The 20,054-nt window shown below is 37.3% G+C and overlaps 1 protein-coding gene across 1 annotated transcript in view; it reads right to left on the reverse strand.

Annotated features, from left to right (window-relative positions):
- The window catches only part of mtss1lb (MTSS I-BAR domain containing 2b), a 99,719-nt gene extending 98,472 nt beyond the window's left edge, over positions 1-1,247 (reverse strand). Inside the window, 2 exon segments of the mRNA XM_030161981.1 lie at positions 582-735; positions 778-1,247. Coding sequence (XP_030017841.1) covers positions 582-668 — 87 coding nt within the window. The 5' untranslated portion in view covers positions 669-735; positions 778-1,247.
- Between the last annotated feature and the right edge of the window lie 18,807 nt (positions 1,248-20,054).

The following is a 20,054-nucleotide window of genomic DNA, read 5'->3' on the forward strand; positions in this document are numbered from 1 at the left end:
GAAGCATCCACCCAGATCCACACGTGTAGCTATGTAATGGAATGCAAGCTTATAGACTGAATGAACTATATGTCTATTCACGGATTTACAAAAGCCTTTCCAGTAACGCACAAAGATAACTGGAGTTCCTGGGTAATTTACGCACCGACCGGATAGTCATTTTACCGGAGCAGCGGTGCTTTTATTCATTCTAATTAAATGATCTTACAACAAACAGACTATTTTCTGAATGCCCTGGCTTTGCAAGATACAAGGAATGAAGCATCACGTCAGGCGTGTCCGAAAATGGATGCATAGCTGCTTACAGGCGCAGCCAATAGGCGTTTGAAAAGGAGAGGGTGGGTTTCGCACCAACAACCCTGCCGAGTCGCCGCATTACTGCCAGGAAAATGGTGCTCCATAATGCCATGACAGTACCGAAATCAACCAGAATGTCAGGTGTGTGTCGAGAAATGTAAAATATTCATGTGAGACCAAAAACACCGGCTACCTTACAATAAAGGTTGTGATTTTCAAGAGGGGAGTGCATGTGTGCAGCTGCTCTAACGGATGTGGTCAAACGTGTAATTGCTTTTATTTACCTTCATGTCGTTGACAATCGCCTGGAATAGACCCCCGAGGGCCCCGCATTCCTTCTCCACGGTCTCCATGTTTGCCAAATCCACCATTCACCGGAATTTGCAGGCGCGCACCAACTGCGCGCTACCAACACCCAGGGAAAAAAGGCCAAAAAAAAAAAAAAAAAAAAAAAAAAAAAAAAAAAAAAAAAGAAAAAAGGTATGTCCACACAATCACCACCGGGCTCTCCGGTGTTCCTACTACGAACCGCGGGACCGACAATAGCGGAAGGATGCCGCAAGAGGAGGAGAAGAGGGGGGGAGTGAAAAAAAAGAAAAGATGCCGAACGAAGCGGCTTGTGCTGCGGTGTCTGCCAAGCGAATGGAAGATGGGTTATGAGGGAGGAAAGGGCTCTCTCTCTCTCTCTCTCTCTCTCTCTCTCTCTCTCTCTCTCTCTCTCTCTCTCTCTCTCTCCGGTCTCCGGGTCAGTCAGGCGGTGAGACGTTCAGATGGCACCGGTTCGACCACGCTCATCTTTGCGCAGCCAGCGCTACGCAGAGTCGCGGAGACGCATGTGAAGGCAGCAGAAGAGAACCGGAGAGATGGATGGTGTGCGTGTGTCTGTGTCCATGTGTGTATAGACATATCAGGCTGTGTGTCTGTGCGTCCGTGCATGCATGTGCGCGTAAGTATAGGCAGCCTGTGATTGGTGCAGAGGCGGTGGGCTCAGCGGTGCGGGAAGAGCAGCCAGTAATACGATCCATGCAGGGGAGTCAAAAAAAGGAGGCTGGGCGACGCTGGACGGGCTGTCACATGGCCGCAAGCACGCTGTGACACACGCAAACACGCACGACATGGACCACCACAAAAAAAAAAAAAAAATCGTCAGGGGGTAGATGTCAAATAGATTTAGCAACCAGAGCAGTGTGTGTCTGTGTGCAGGAATGCGTTCTGCCACGGTCCCAATTAATAACCTTTACACACACAACTAATTTATGATTAAAGTGCAGATGTCAGGTTAAGGTTAAGCCACAAATAGCTTACATATAAAAGCTATAAAGTAGTCTAATGTGATTTCAGCCAAAAAAAAAACCAAAAACAAAAAACTACTGCGTTAAATCTCAAAATTAACATCACGTTGAGTTTATCCTAGGCTTCAATGGAGGGAGAATATTAAGTGCACAGTTGTGATCTGCATAAAGTTATAATATAACAGCCAAGGTTGTATGTGTGATTAATATGCGAGATGGATTTGTAACATGATACTGTAAGCAAGCTAATAGATGGGGGAAAGGTCAAAGGTCACAGTGCCTTGGATATTCTTGTGACCACAGATGGAGACAAGTGCCAGGAAATGAGACAGCTGTGGACAGGTCATTGGATTTTTTTTATTGTATCAGTTTCAAACTGGTATTCTCATACCTCAGTGGTGATTTGATATATTTATTTGCCGCTTATTTTTGTCTCATAACCACAGGTATCATGTAAAGAAACTCACAATATAACAAACTGCAAACAGAATCAGACCTTTTATTCTCTTAACTGCTTGTGACATTTCTTTACTTTTGTTTCTTTTTTTTTTCTTCAAGAAAGGAAAAACAATATATGATACATTTATGTCTTGAAATGTTTTTCTTTGTTTAACCAACCAAATCCCCACCTTCCAATCCTTCCCATATACATACAAATTGTCATTAAACATGAACCCAAAAATAAATGAGTAAACAAAACAAAAACCATAAAAAGGATGAATTCGGCATGGAAATATCTGATGCAGCTTGGGACTGCGCTCAGTCCAGAGTTAACAACACATCCTCTTGTGCATGTTTCAACTTGATACAGTTTAACCCTTTCATGCATGAATTATGAGAACCTTAATCAAGATATTTTTTCCTATTTTATTTCTTTTATTTCTTTTTTAGGCATAAAAAAAAAACAATGTGATTGAAAATTTTCTTGTGAACCTATTTTTCATGGAGTTCCACTCAGCTGGACACCATGCATTTAATTTTTGAAGCAAAGAAATATATATTTACTGATATACTGTGTGAAAACTATGAAATAAAAGCATTTTTAATGCTGCTAATCAGATGTTTTCTCACATTTTAACATACTCTAATACTAGTTATTGCTCACTTCATGGAGATAATATGCAAAAAAATACCTTTTTGCAATTGATTTACACTCAAACATGTTACTGCAGATCAGGTTTATCAAGAACAGCAAAGTTACAGTAATGGTATGAATTGCAGTGTATTATGGGATGGTGCATAAGCATCCACTGTGTTGGCTGATATGGAACTAAAACAACAAAACCCATGAATATATAAGAGAACAGCAGGAAAATAGCTGTCCACTGTAGTGACCAGTATGCATGAAAGGGTTAAAATCCTCCACAGGATTTACTACACTAAATTAAAGCTATCAAAAATTTACTCTGATGTTGAAGATAGGTGCGAGTGCTGCAATTTAAACCAAGCTAACATGAGTTGCCCAAAACTAACTACCTTCTGGTCATATGGCTGTAATACTCTCAACGATGCATTTAATACTAAGGTGAAGCCGTCTGCAGAAATGGCTTTTTTGGCATATCAATTAATGAGCTCTTATTGGCCACAAACAGGAAGAATGCCTTTACCTTTGCCTCCCTTATAGCCTGTAGTTATAGAGTGGAAATCTCCTAACCCACCAAAAGCATCTGTTTGGCTTAGCGATTTGATGTTTTTCCTAAAATTAGAAAAAATAAAGTATTTCACCGGAGGATCAATTGGAAAGTTCTGTAAGTTATGGGACCCCTTAATTTTGTATTTTGATAGGCTCAACACCCTCCTGTAGCATCATACCCTGTAAGATAGAAATAACACATGAAAGTATCCTTTATTTAATTTACCCATATCATGATTTATATTATTGTGTACCCCCCCCCCCAGATTTATTTATTTGTTGGGTTTTTTTTGGTTTTGTTTTGTTCCATGTTTAGTGGTAGTTTGTAAGTATGTGGGAAGAGTGGGAGGGAGGGGATTTGGTTGGTTAAACTAAGAAAAACAATTCAAGACACTGTATCTAAAATGCATCATATTTTGTTTTTCCTTTCTTGAATAAAAAAAAAACCCCAAACTAACAAAAAAAAAAAAAAAAAACATGAACCAAAAAATAAATAAATAAACAAAAAAAAGGGGGGGTCGGGGGCTTTTCTTTTGTTTTCAAAGTTTCCCTGAAGAAACCTTGATTTAGAAGCTGTAGGAGCAGCTGGTAATAACCATCACACATTGCGTTATCTGAAATAACAAGCTCTACAACATACACATATGCTAATCTCTATGCTTGCCAAATTTCCAGCTCCCTAAGACAGACCTCCTGGGTACAGGAGGGTACACGCCCATGTCGACACCCCCAGTGAATGTGTGTGAGCGCCATATGTACCCTCTATATGTGCACATGTTTATTATTTGAGCCTATGCTGATCTTCTGTTTTGACCTTGACTCAAGGAAGGATGTAATACCTATCATATAGCCGGCGCTGTTCTTGTCATAGACTTATCCTTCCTGTGTGTGTACGTGTGTTCAGTTCACACATTGTCCGTCCTTTCCTGAAGACCGTTTGTTCACACGTTCTCCACTGAAACACACAGCAGACCTGGCAGAAAAAAACCTGAAAACGCATGTTCAGTTGTAGCAAAAATCCTCCTTTGGTTCTTATTATCTCCCACAAGGCCTTTTTCCTGAAAATGATCTGATCAGTGTAGAAAGTAAACACACTTCAAAGAGTCACGAAAACAGTGTGGGTGTATTAACAGCTGTGTATGGTGAAGTGACAGATTCCAGCCAGGTTAAATCAATTTGACAGGGTTTTACTGCATTCCTAACTGTGGAGCTGCTTTCTATTTAAAGGTGTCCCTCACATGGCAATGGCTGTTTTTCCTGTGTACAATCTGCTCCTGTGGCAACAAAAACACACCAGTATTCGACAACAAATCATATATATGAAGCACAACAGAATTTCAACACTTCCGCAGGTTTATTCGACTTTAACCCATAAAGACCCAGTGTTATTTTTGTGGCAGTTCACAAATGATTTTTCTCTCTACCTAACCTTTCTTTCAGTGATTTGTCACCATACGTCATAATATTATACACCAGGGGTGTCAAACTCATGTAAGTTTAGGGGCCACATTCAGCTAAATTTGAGCTGAAGTGGGCTAAACCAGTATAATTATAACATAATAATATACAAATTAATGTCAACTCCAAACTTTTCTCTCTGTTTAAGAGTGAAAAAAGTAAATTTACATTACGAAAAGGTTCACGTCTACAAACTATCCTTTCAAACAATGTGAATAACATAAACAAACTGAAAAAATAAGTGTAATTTTAACAATATTCTGCTTCACTTTATCATTTACACATGTACATTATAATTTACAGATCACAGTGGATCTACAAACACACAAAACATTTAGGAACAGGCAGAATATTGTTAAAATTTTACTGACTTCTCTTAAGACATTTCAGGTTATTCACATTTTTTTTTTGCGAAATAATACTTTGTTTTAGTGTAAATACATGCAAATATTTACATTTACAAAGAGAAAAAATTGGAGTTGTCATTATTTATATGTTATTATGATAGTATTTTACCGGTCCTGCCCACTTTAGATTGAATTAGTCTGAATGTGGAACCTGAACTAAAAGGATTGTTAATATGTTTGTGTAATTTTTGCATTTCACAAATTCATCTCAAGGGCCGGATTGGACCCTTTGGTGGGCCGGATTTGGCCCCCGGGCCGCATGTTTGACACCTGTGTTATACACTGTATTTTGCTCTTTTAGAGTGAAAATCATGTATTTTCCTATATAGAATAGAATAGATCTTTATTGTCACTGTCACAGGAACAATGGAAATCAGTTTAACAGCTCAGCTCAATTTAGCAGCAAAACAGTTAGTGCAAAAGGGACTGTATAAGAAAAATAAAATCAAATACAAATATCACAGTGTTAAGAAAAAGTGGACTGTGCAAAGGCTTCAGAATAAAATATTAATGCACATGTGCTACTAAAGTAATGCTAGAACTCCTGACATGAACAAAATATACAAAAAGAATATACAAAAGGTAACTCCATACTAAAGATGAGAGATATGTACAACAAATAGGATATATTCAATTCAGTTCAATTTTATTTGTATAGCCCAATATCACAACAAGGTTATCTCAAAGTATATATACAAGTAGAAGTAAGGTGCATGTGTTGTGGCTATTGCACTGAGGTAGGGTGAGTATTGCACTGTCTGGGGGTGGAGATTGTTCATTTTGGAAAGGCAGGGGGCACACATTTAACCGTCGAATAGACTAAAAAGTCTATTCGACGACTGCAACTGATCCAGAATGCTGCTGCTCGAGTCCTCACTAAGACCAAGAGAGTGGAGCACATCAGCCCAGTTCTGAGGTCTCTACACTGGCTCCCTGTCTCTCAGAGAATAGACTTCAAAGTTCTCTTACTAGCATATAAAGCACAGAATGGTTTAGGCCCAAAATACATCAGAGACCTTCTAGTCCAGTATGAACCATCCAGACCACTCAGGTCATCTGGTGCAGGTCTGCTCTGTGTTCCCAAAGTCAGAACTAAACATGGAGAATCAGCTTTCAGTTTCTATGCTCCGTATATCTGGAACAAACTACCAGAAAATATCAGGTCTGCTGAGAGTCTGTGTTCTTTTAAGTCCAGGTTAAAGACTCACCTGTTCACTGCTGCCTTTGACTAAAAGGCTTTTGACTTTTTAAATTTTATATTCTCTTTGAAACTCTGCACTGCAACTTTTACTTTAATATGTGTGTGTTTTTATTTTTATTTTATTTTATTTTGATTTAATGTGTTATTTTCTTACTCGCTGTTTTTAATCACCTTTTATATGTTTCTTTTATAATGTTTTAAATGTGTTTCTTTTTGTTTCTTTTATTTCAATGTCCTGTGTGAAGCACCTTGAATTGCCTTGTTGCTGAAATGTGCTATACAAATAAAGTTGCCTTGCCTTGCCTTGCTTGTGGGTAAAAACTGTGCTTGATACGCTCATACACTTAATACACTGATCATGTAGACGATTGAAAAAGCTCAGATTAAAGTTGAGGCTTATTTTTCAGAAATAGAGAAAACTGAGGAAAATAGTGACTTTTTCCATCAAAATATATCATTAACTGAACATAAAACAAACATGTCCATCTGCTGTCATTTATCAAATTCCATGGGTTTTACTGGTGAATCAATGTTGTAGAAGATGATGGTGTTTCCATGTTAACTACTGAGCCTCTGAACGTCCAAATGGGTCATATCTGATGTCCATGAAAACATGACAAACTGTATTTTACACCAATTATTTACATGTATTGATAGGATTAAAGGATAAACAGGTATTAAACAGTTTAGGTCAGTAGATGGTTTTGGTTGCTGGTGGCTGTTTGGGTCTTTATGGGTTAATTTGACTGACACTGAGTCAGATGGTCAACTAGGTAGTGAAGGAATTTGAAATGAAGGACCCCAATGAGTAAATATAAATACTCATACTACATCAACAAAAGAAAAAAAAAAAAAAAAAACCTGAATGTACAGAACATGCAAAATAAAAATGAAAGCAATGATAATAAATTTCACTTTGACTTGTATTTCATTATAAACATAATGAACACAGCAGAATTCATATTTTGTTTTGTCATAGATAGATGATGATAGGACTGATGTGAATGACTGACCTTGCCGTTTTCTGGATTACATACACTTTTATTTCTTTTATTTTGATAATACAATTACTGATTTGCAGCATAATAATTTATGGCTGCCAGGACTGTGTTGCTGTAAATTCATTGATGTGCGGGAGGAGGAGGGGGGGCTGTTTTGTGTTGTTTTTTGTCAAATTCAATAAATATACTGTACATTAAATGAATAAATACATACATACATACAGTACAGGCCAAAAGTTTGGACACACCTTCTCATTCTTTGCATTTTCTTTATTTTCATGACTATTTACATTGTAGATTCTCACTGAAGGCATCAAAACTATGAATGAACACATGTGGAATTATGTACTTAACAAAAAAGTGTGAAATAACTGAAAACATATCTTATATTCTAGTTTCTTCAAAGTAGCCACCCTTAGCTCTGATGACTGTTTTGCACACTCTTGGCATTCTCTTGATGAGCTTCAAGAGGTAGTCACCTGAAATGGTTTCCTAACAGTCTTGAAGAAGTTCCCAGAGATGCTTAGCACTTGTTGGCCCTTTTGCCTTCACTCTGCGGTCCAGCTCACCCCAAACCATCTCGATTGGGTTCAGGTCCAGTGACTGTGGAGGCCAGGTCATCTGGTGCAGCACTCCATCACTCTCCTTCTTGGTCAAATATCCCTCACACAGCCTGGAGGTGTGTTTGGGGTCATTGTCCTGTTGAAACATAAATGATGGTCCAACTAAACGCAGACCGGATGGAATGGCATGTCACTTCAGGATGCTGTGGTAGCCATGCTGATTCAGGTTGCCTTCAATCTTGAATAAATCCCCAACAGCGTCACCAGCAAAGCACCCCCACACCATCACACCTCCCCCTCCATGCTTCACGGTGGGAACCAGGCATGTAGCATCCATCCGTTCACCTTTTCTGCGTCGCACAAAGACACGGCGGTTGGATCCAAAGATCTCAAATTTGGACTCATCAGACCAAAGCACAGATTTCCACTGGTCTAATGTCCATTCCTTGGGTTTCTTGGCCCAAATAAATCTCTTCTGTTGTTGCCTCTCCTGAGCAGTGGTTTCCTAGCAGCTATTTGACCATGAAGGCCTGATTCACGCAGTCTCCTCTTAACAGTTGTTGTAGAGATGTGTCTGCTGCTAGAGCTCTGTGTGGTATTCATCTGGTCTCTAATCTGAGCTGCTGTTAATTTGCGATTTCTGAGGCTGGTGACTCAGATGAACTTATCTTCAGCATCAGAGGTGACTCTTGGTCTTCCTTTCCTGGGGCGGTCCTCATGTGAGCCAGTTTCGTTGGAGCGCTTGATGGTTTTTGCGACTGCACTTGGGGACACATTCAAAGTTTTTGAAATTTTCTAGACTGACTGACCTTCATTTCTTAAAGTAATGATGGCCACTCGTTTGTCTTTACTTAGCTGATTGGTTCTCGCCATAATATGCATTCTAACAGTTGTCCAATAGGGCTGTCAGCTGTGCATCAACCTGACTTCTGCACAACACAACTGATGGTCCCAACCCCATCAATAAGGCAAGAAATTCCACTAAGTAACCCTGACAAGGCACAGCTATGAAGTGAAAACCATTTCAGGTGACTACCTCTTGATGCTCGTCAAGAGAATGCCAAGGGTGTGCAAGGCAGTCATCAGAGCTAAGGGTGGCTACTTTGAAGAAACTAGAATATAAGAGATGTTTTCAGTTATTTCACACTTTTTTGTTAAGTACATAATTCCACATGTGTTCATTCATAGTTTTGATGCCTTCAGTGAGAATCTACAATGTAAACAGTCATGAAAATAAAGAAAATGCAAAGAATGAGAAGGTGTGTCCAAACTTTTGGCCTGTACTGTACATACATACATACATACATACATAAATAACATAAATTAAATAAATAAATAAATAAATTTAAAAAAAAAAAAAACAAGAACTTTTCCAAAGTGCTGCACATAAATCATAAAAACAATAAACCAAATATTCTCTGTTTAGCTCTACCAATCCTCATTAAGATAGCAAAAACCAATAAGACCAAATAAAAGAAAATACACTAAAAATATAAAAATAAGTACATTAAACTAAAACAATGCTATAAATAAAACAATAAAATACACTGTAACTACATATTACAGTATAGTCCAGCCTGTTGGTTTGATTTCCTCTCATCTCCAACAGTGTGTCTGATTTGTACACAGTGCCGTGTGGGAAATCCCTCTATACTTGTCTGCAATGCCCCTCTGGGTGATGCTGTTGGACAACAAAGTGTCCATTTGAACCAGCGTGGCTCCAGCCCCAAGAGGCGGCAGAGTTCTGATGTGATTTGGATTCACCTCAGCAGCTGGACACACATTTTAAGCATCTCTTTAATGATATAATCTCAAATCCAAAATCTCTTGCAGCCATGAAAACATGATCTCCATCGGTCCTGATGCGGGCAGCGCGGGGGTTCTAGGTTTTTCAGGTATTTGTCGGTTGTATCGTCTGAGAGGGCCTCCAGCTCCTTCAGTAAATGAAATGCGGTGGGGTAAGGAGGGAGGCCTGTGTCTCTTTGGTTTGACTCTGCCTGGCTCTGGCTGTCATCACCTCCTTCACGCCTTTCAGACTCTATTTACACTTGTCATTTCAAGTGTCTCGTATCCAGATCAAATCCCAGATACCATTTAATGTACTTTTGTTTACATTTAGCCACATAGATAGAACGCAGCATGTGTCTCAGTTGGCCAGATCACAAAGCTGAGTGCAGTCTATCTGTTAAATAAAGTGTCCCCACTACAGCCTCCTGTGTGATGGTAATGTAAATGAAGCAGCCAAAAATAGACACAGCAGCACTGTAAGGTAGTTATGTGATGTTATTAGAATGGAAGCTGCACCTAACCCAGTGGTTCCCAACCTTTTTTGGCTTGAGACCCCATCACAAATTTCTAGTGACCCCAGACATTCAAAACAGAGATTTTTTTTTTCTACAATTAATTCATTTTTGATCATGTAATAGTTTGCTATACTATGTTGCAAATAAATGCTATTTTTAGAGGACATATAGTCTATACAGGGTGGGGAAGCAAAATTTACAATATTTTGAGGCAGGGATTGAAAGACAGTGTATGACCAATTAGTTTATTGAAAGTCATGAGAATTTATTTGCCACAAGAAAATTTACATAATAGAAAATGTTTTTATTCTATGTGTCCTCCTTCTTTCTCAATAACTGCCTTCACACGCTTCCTGAAACTTGTGCAAGTGTTCCTCAAATATTCGGGTGACAACTTCTCCCATTCTTCTTTAATAGTATCTTCCAGACTTTCTTGTAATAGTTTTGCTCATAGTCATTCTCTTCTTTCCATTATAAACAGTCTTTATGGACACTCCAACTATTTTTGAAATCTCCTTTGGTGTGACGAGTGCATTCAGCAAATCACACACTCTTTGACATTTGCTTTCCTGATTACTCATATGGGCAAAAGTTTCTGAAAAGGTATGGATAATAGTGTTAGGTATGATTATGACATCAATATATGTTTGGTTTCAAAACAATTGACGTAGTGCCTGCTGAGAAAAAACAACTAAACGTTCATTGTAAATTTTGCTTCCCCACCCTGTATATTGTATATTATTATGGACGGAGGCAGAAAAGCCAGGTGTAGATTACTGCACAAAGTGAGAATTTTATTTTCCTTGGTCAGGATATGTACAGTCAGTCCAGCTTGGATTTACAAGACTGACAATTAATACTGAACAAACAATAACTCAAACTCTGAATTATAAAAGAGCTGCAGCATCTGAAACCGACCACAATGAACATCTGACAGATAAACAGTACCACAGTGCTTCAGTTTCAGCTTCACAGTTTGTCATGTCTTTTATATATTGTGATTGTCTCTCTCAACTCACCATATGGTTTTTATTAGCAAGTTTTTATTTCATTTTTATCAATTAGTAGAAATTTCAGGCGACCCCATCTGAATTCCAGGAGACCCCACGTAGGGTCCTAACTCCGAGGTTGAAAAACACTGTGTTAAATCCTGGCTGTGAAAACATATTATATTAAACAAATTTGTCTTGTTTTTTGATTTGACCTTTTAATAAAGTCACATTTATGAATACAATGAGGTAAACATAATTTAGAAAACCATATCACACGATCTCATCATATGAACAGATGGAGAGTTTACAGAGGACAACAAACACAGTACTGGCAAACATCACTGCGTATATGAGATAATACCAACAATTTTTTTTTTTTTTTCTAGCATTAGAAATACAAAGAAAACCTTCCATAGGCTACAGAAAATCACCTCCTTGAGACTAAAACCACATGAAAACTATATTTATTTCAACCATGACCTAACCTGACTCCGCCAGCATTGCTTTATAAAGGGCTTGAGGCCACTTTTTGTCTGTGACCTGTTCAACCTATGGCAAGAAGAAATAACATATGTAAATGACAGACTGTATTTTTACATATTTACTCTTAGTTGCTTGTTTAATGCTTGTGGTATCATGGCTGAAAAGATTAGTCAGTGGGTCTTTAAAAAAGTCATTTTTAGATGCCTTTAAAAAAAGAAGGCTTAATGGAATGACTCAGATTTGAGATGACACATGTATGACAAAGCTCTGCCTGTATGGAGTCGGTGTAGGAAGCACTGTGGTTTATGATGAATGCATTACTTTTCAGAAGGACAGATATGTAAAAACAGCAACTGAGTCACCGCCACTAAAAAGAAAGCTTCGGCCTACCTCCTGCTGTCATTTGGAATCACCAACAATGTAGCTGCCTCTTTGGAAAATGTAGCAGTTACTCATAATATACAATGACAAATAGGTTTAAAGCTAAATCCAAGGCATTTGTCTTCACTTATTTAATATCTTTAAACACATTCGCTATTTTTAAATCCCTGTTTTTTCAAGCATAAGTTATAGTTTATAACCATGCATTTCTGATATTTCTATGTTTCTGTTCATTTTAAACACTTAAAAAGACTGTACTAGATAACTATTAAAACTCAAAAGCTGAAATTGAATATATCTATTGCTGTAAAATAACTGATGAACCTACAGTTATATCAATGTGTAGTTTTTTTTGTCTCATTTCGACATTAAGAGGCACCATAATTTATGCAGATAGATATATTTGACTGTTTGCATTAGTTTAGTTCATCATATAATTATTTTCGGACACATATATATGGTCAGTTAATTAAATTTAGATAAGTACAATGAAAACCATCCACAACAAGTGGTACCAGTCACAACAAACCCCACCCCTCACGCATATTGTAGCTTATTTTGGCATCGATCAACTTTTTCATCCATATTCAATATTTGTTAAATATAAAAATTATTTATGTGCCAAGTTTGAAGTAAATTGAAACCAAACTGATGTTTTTATAGACATTTGAAATTTTGCCTATTATAAGTAAATGGGAAAAGAAAAAGAGAAATTTCAAAAACAACCTGTCACTTAGATATTTTGCAGTGATATCTTAGATGAATCGCCATATCTCTGCAATTCTTTAAGTTAATTGAGTTAAAATCAATGATTTTATAGTGATTTGAAATTTTGTCCATTATAAATAAATGGGAAAAAAAAGATTTGAAAATTTCATTAAAAATTTGAACTTTCACCCACTGTTCCCAAAATGTAATCACATTTATTCTGGATCACTGGCAATCTACAAGCCAAATTTGGTAAGAATTCAACCAATAGTTTTGCTGCTAAAGTGTTAATAAACAAACAAACAAACAAACCTAACCAAAAACAATACCCCTTGCTTCCATTTCAGTTGGCGGGTAATAGTTTTAAAATTATGGTCCTTAACTTTTTAACCCCTCAGACATTATTCCAGGTAAACGTGCTGCTGTGAATTTGTGTCTGTTTCAGTGTCATAAAAGTTGCTGTGAGTATGTGTTTGTGCTCCTTTTCTTCAGTGGTTTTGTTTTACTGTGTGTTTTAGGGTCAAAACAGGAGGAATAACAGAAAAAGACAAAGAGAGGAATTGGATTTTGAAAGGTTTTTACTAAATAAGACACTAAGAATGTATATCAATAAGAGATTTAGGATGTTGAACATGAACTGCGAACTGGAACACACTAAACAACAAGTATTTGAATTCTGGCCCTTTTTTTTTTTTTTTTTTCTAAATTCATCCAGCTGCTTTTTGGCACCTGGTTGAACTCCAAAAAGCAGATACACGATCAAAACTCAGTAAAAATGCAATTAAAAAAAAAAAAAAAGGGAAGTCACTACAACACTGCAAACAACAGTAAAAAGAAAAAATGACAAGGAAAACGGTGTAAAAAAAAAAAAAAAAAAAACATCTATTTTTATGAGTAGTGTCACTCACTCATGGGCACATTGAGCATGCTCAGATGTCTATGGAAAGAACAAGGTCTATTCTATCAGCATGTTTTGAAATATTTCCTACTGACCAAACGGTTGAATTTTTATGAATAATTAAAATAAATCATACATTCAGAATGCTCACCACAGGCACATCAGGGGTTAAAGTGTTAACTGCTTTGTAAAGATTAGATGTAGAGAAAAAGAAAATCTTCTAGGAGCTGAAACCATTGACTTTCTTAAGTATAAGAAAGAAATATAATATGTAGTTTTAATTTCAGTAAAATTATCTATTTTCAGACAATGAAAATGTCAAATCTGGGCTTTAAAATCACCTGATGGAACTTTGGGTTCTTCAAAATTAAAGGCAATAAATGTTGACTGATACGAAACTATAGAAAAATACTAAATACAGGAGATGCAGGGATCTGAAACACTGCTCTGAGCCTTTGGGAGTTAACGTGCATGTCTGTGTTGTTACATTTACTGATACTGTCAAGTCATACCATGAGTTTAGAATTCATGAGGACAATTCAGGCGGACACATGCGTATGCAGAGCCGGATCTCCTCATGCTGATGGCCCTGGGTGGGGCCAGAGGGCACATGACCCTGACCCTAAAAAACTGAAAGACTAGACATTTATTTAGAAAAGAAGCAGCATAACTTCAAACCGAAAGCAGATGTGAGCAGTTCTCAATCCAACAGCGTTCTCCACCATGTGAAGTTATGTTCATTTTATCTACTGGGTTGTTCAAGTGTTTAAGAAAGTGATTTGTCATCAGATGAAAGTTCTGTAAAAGACAGATAACATGGACTCTTTTAGTAATTGAGGAAGGAAAACCAAGAGTAAGCAATGCTACTGCAGCTTTTGTCAGCAGAATAATGGGTGGGACTGTGTCAGTAATAAAAGCATTTATGATCGTATATCTGTCATTCTTGCAGATTTTGCTGCTTAGTGACAACTTTAATAGAAGTCTGACCGCAGATAGTCGCATCAGGTGACATCTGGTTATGACAAATACAACAGGCTGACAGAACTGAAGTGATGATTTACATTATTACAGTATGTTAGCTTTTAACTATGCAGCTATGAGATTATATGATCTTGTGATAAAATGTTCATATCGGTTGATAATTGTGGTGATAACTGTCAACTTTTTAGGTTCAAGACACTTTTCTGTTTCAACATGTTTATTAAATTTCAAAATACAGACTAAATACAGATATTCACACACATTAAAAAAACAAAAAAGAAAAAAAAAATCAAACTAAACCCATTTAACCTTCCTAAACCCCTTGCTGTCACCAGATCTATATACATATACAATATGGCACTGTGGATATAAATAAAATTACATACCAGAGTGTTACATACACACATACATCTTAACTTGTTAAGGGCCTTGTACATGCGTCGTAGGATTGTCAAAAAAGATTAAGAAAGATTTCCACACTTGATGAAATTTCTGTTCAGATCCACATAATGCATATCAGATTTTTTCGAGTTTAAGATTGGACCACTTCTCTGACCCAATGTCCAACAGAAGGTGGGGCAGGTTCCTTCCATCTAGTAAGAATAAGGTGGCGAGCCAAAAGAGTGCCCTCCAGAAACGATGCCGAGCAATGCGGTAAAAGGGTCAAGGGTGATCCTAACTCCTAGTACAATAGTGAGCACTTCAACAATACTCCTCCAGTAGGACCAGAACATGTGTAACAGTGTGGTTCACTGGTTTTACATCAATCACAGGTAGAATCAGTTTGGGCAAACATTTTAGCCAGTTTGGACTTCGCATTTGTGCCCGATGTACAGGTTCAAGACATTTTTTTAATCCTGAGTGAAAGTCAAAGAAAAAACATGGTTATGTATATCTAGGGTCATTATCTAGGGCAGGGGTGTCAAACTCAGATCCTCGAGGGCCGGTATCCTGCATGTTTTAGATGTTTCCCTCTTCCAACACACCTGATTCAAATGATAAGCCTATCATCCAACTCTGCAGAAGCCGGATAATGACCGTCAGGTGTGCTGGAAGAGGGAAACATCTAAAACATGCAGGATACCGGCCCTCGAGGACCGGAGTTTGACACCTGTGATATAGGGTCGTCTGTATTTCCAAATCAACCAGATTTCAGAAAGTGCCCCACATGACCCCCTCAGAAAAATCTGAAAAAATTCTTGCTTGTTCACCTACCAGATAAACGAACACATCCAAATTTTTAATGTCATATCTGTAATAGTTTAGGAGATACAGCCCTTTGAAAATTAATGTTTTTTTTTTTTAATTTTGCAAATTTGCTTTTCAGCCAACTTTGAGGAGCTATATCTCCTTAGGTATTCAAGCCACACTGCTGAAACTTCCTGTCTGGGGTGAAATCCCCCTGAAAAGACCATGTTTTGCATCAAAATAATTGTTGGTGCCTTCATGTTTGGTCCATGAGGCCTTGAAATCAGGCAAAAAGGCTAATTCTTCCAAATGTCCTCTCTCTTCAGGCTTGCACTGTGCCAGAATGGATGAATGTAGAGACCTCTTTTTTTTTGCATGGATTCTTATGGTCAAGATGCAACAATATACTGCAAAAAGACTACATTTCAATGAAAAGTGTTGCTGTGAGGCAATGAATAAAATGGGTCGATTTCAGTTTTTCACAAAAATACTCTTTATTTGAGCACCCAAATTACCATGTGGCCAGTTCATGAAAATTTGGAAATTTTTACCATGTCTTCATATATGTTTCAAGATGTTGTGCACAAAATTTTAGCTTTGGGATAGAACTGGTTCTATTTTTTTTTTTTTTTTTTTCTGCATGACTGTATTTTCTTCAAATTGTATACAAACGTAGGTGTAAATGGCATTTTTAACAGTATAATGGCATCGATCATTGCACAAGTTATGATAATACTGGAGATATTTGAACTAGGGTGTGGAACTGCATGATGGTTCAGATAGAATAATTATAGATTTCCCAGAACTGGCTCAGGTTGATGCCTGTAGTAGAGACTTCTTGGAAATTGGATGGAGCTGGTCAGCTGACCCAGTTTCACCAGGGTCAATGACAGAAATGGAGCTAAGATTTCCCAGAATATTTATGATGCTGGCCAGCCTATCCATAATCCTGAAGGGGGTCTGAGGGGGTCATGTGGGGACCATTGGTTGAAATGCCATGGAATGACCCTCTATTGTTATTTATTTATATATATAACAGGATTCTGTTGGGATTCTGTTGGGTTTCTGCAAATTGACTTAGAGTCTGGTTTTGACCAACTCTATATATAAAATGTCAAGAGATAACTTTTTTGTGATCTGGCGCTATATAAATAAAATTTGATTGATTGAGTGATTTAATTGGTTTTCCCCTGTAAGTCGCTTTGGAAAAAAGCGTTTGCCAAATGCGTAAACATAAACATAAACATTTATTTATTTATTTTTTGTTATTTCTGTGATTTATATCTTGGTTAATGTCTTGGCACATGTATGTGTGTAGATTTATATTTCTTGTCTGCTGTGATAGACATATGCTGATCTGCACCTGCTTTACATAATAAAGGACTTTCTTTGTTTTAAAAACTAAAAAAAAAAAAGTTGCAGTCTTGATTGACAAATGACTAAAAATACTTCATTATCTAAGCTAAAATTAAAAAAAAAAAAATTGATACATGCTAAGTCTGTGCTTTTCAACCTTGGGGTCGGGATCCCACGTGGGGTCACCTCAAATTTCTAGTAACTGATAAAAAATGAAAATAAAAACTTGCTAATAAAAATATATGGTGAGTTGACAGAGACAATTACAATCCATAACAGACATGACAAACTGTGAAGCTGAAACTGAAGCACTGTGGTACTGTTTATCTTTCAAATGTTCATTGTGGTCGGTTTCAGATGCTGCAGCTCTTTCATAATTCATAATTTGAGTTATTGTTTGTTCAGTATTAATTGTCAGCCTTGTAAATCCAAGCTGGACTGACTGTACATATCCTGACCAAGGAAAATAAAATTCTCACTTTGTGCAGTAATCAACACCTGACTAATATATATTAGACTACATGTTGTCTAAAATTAATGTTCATTTGCTACATAATACAGCAAACTCTTAAATAATCAAAAACAAATTAGTTAAAAAAAAAAAAAAGGCTTAGTTTTGAATGTCTGGGGTCGCCAGAAATTTGTGACGTTAAAATGGGGTCATGAGCCAAAAAAGGTTGGGAACCAGTGTGCTCAGTATTTCCAGAGAAACTACAGAGGACATGACCTGAGTTGTCCTGCAGGTGCGGTCTGAGCTGCTGACAAAATGATATATAGAATTAAGCTGATGCAGTTTGTGCCTGTCTTGTGTGTTTGTCATATGTTTATTCATCTGCAGCCAAAGCATCCCAGCATGTCTTTCTTAATCCAGGAAAATCAAGAAACCCATGGATCACTGCTGAGAGTGATCTAATTTTTACTCTCTTGACCCTCCATCAATGTCAGTACCATTATCTGGTCTCGCGTTCTTCCTCCCACCCTCCTCCTCCTCTGGTCATGCCTCCCTGCCTCCTCTCCAGAGTCACTTCCTCTCTGCGTGCTGAGTAAGTCCCTATGCCTGTCAAGTGTCACATCCAACAAAATGAAGAGACGCAGTGAGGTTTAGGGACTTAGAAGACTTAAAGAAAAGGAGAAAAATAGCTTAACTAAAGCAGTGTCAAGGGTGTCAGAGGAGGAGCACAGGACCGACCCAAATTTTTACTACACCACCCTGCACCTCTCCTCTTCCTCCTCCTCCTCCTCCTCTTCCTCTGTATGGCAGAGCAGAATGTAGGTCTGCGTTTGCCTACAGCCATCAGCAACAATCAGTTCTGCCCCAGTTACTGACGCATCTCACAGACTAAACACACACACATACGTCACAACATGCAGAAATACACACATCGACGCAGACACACTTGCATATGCTTCCAGAAACACACACACACACACACACATACAACAGTCTCAGGAGAACACACACATACGCATGCTGGCAAACAGAGGCATGATTTGCAATATGCCTTCACAGATGTATGTAAACAGTTATAGCTCTAATGTTATCGCATTTTGACAGAGCTAGAGGATTAAGTAATATCACCAACACTGTGCGTTTGTATCTTGGCAACACACACACACACACACACACACATACATATACACACACATACACAGCAGTTTGGTCAAGCACAGCTGCAACTCATTGTCGAACCACCTGCAATGAGACCTGCTGAAGTTTAGAAACACAACAGAGTCAAGTGTTGAAATGTGAAGAATGTGGAGTGATTGTGCCCCACAGAATTTAACAGTTCATGTGTTTTTCCGATTGATTCAGATTTCAGCCCTGTAATGTAAGAGTCTTCATTCATTCATCTTCTGATCCTGCTTTATCCTCCCTAGAGTCGCAGGGGGGTGCTGGAGCCTATCCCAGCTACCTATGGGCGAAGGCGGGGGTAATGTAAGAAACTTAAAAAAATAAATAAATCTTTCAATTTGACACTTTTCAGATGCGTACACTTATTATAATTTGGTCATTCCATGATCATAACTTGAGTAATTATTCAAGGGATTGCGTTGGATGGATGGACAGATAATGTGTTTTTCAAATTGATTCAGATCTCCTTTTTTATGACTTGAACTTTGTTAATTTTTTTTTTTAAGGAAAAAAAAATAGGCCACACAAAATATGCAGTTCCACACCTCAACCCTTAGGCTATTTCTGGCTGTTTTTGAGTATTTTTGATTTTGCCTTTATACACTATATTAGGAAGTGTTTACTATACCCATGTTTGGTATAATTTTTTTCAGCTAAACTTCATCTATCTCATCTGCCTATTAGTTTTTCACTTTAACCTACTATATCAACACAAAAGGCCAAAAAACACACAAAAAATATAAAATCCGATTTGAAAAATATATATAATTAATTGCATAAATAACAAAAATATGCTTAACGAACCTTTTCAAAGACTTTAAAAGTGAATATTGGTTCCAAATGTTAGATACATAAAATCTCAGTTGTTATAAATTAAAACTATACTCAAATATTTGACGTAAAAGCATACCTTTACATGGGCATTTTCTCCGGTTTTCTCAGATCTTCTAATTCAAGATTCAAGAAGTTTATTGTCACATACACAGCAATACAGAGCAATGAAACTCCCTTCACACATCTAACATAAACAATTAAACTAAACTACATTGAAATAAAGGAAATAAATTGGAAATAAATCGTACAATTAAAATGATTTAAACTAAACTAAAAGGAAATAAAGTGTACACTAAGCAAGGAAAAATAAATATGTAAAATAAAAGAAAGCGAGTAATTCACAACTTTCCAGATATATATACTGATTATTTCTTGTCTTGTTATTATCATACACTTAATAATTGTTGCGGATGACATGTTTCTGTTGCTGTCATCAAACTGTGAC

Source organism: Sphaeramia orbicularis, chromosome 3 (genome assembly GCF_902148855.1).
Source record: "Sphaeramia orbicularis chromosome 3, fSphaOr1.1, whole genome shotgun sequence".
Taxonomy (NCBI): domain Eukaryota; kingdom Metazoa; phylum Chordata; class Actinopteri; order Kurtiformes; family Apogonidae; genus Sphaeramia; species Sphaeramia orbicularis.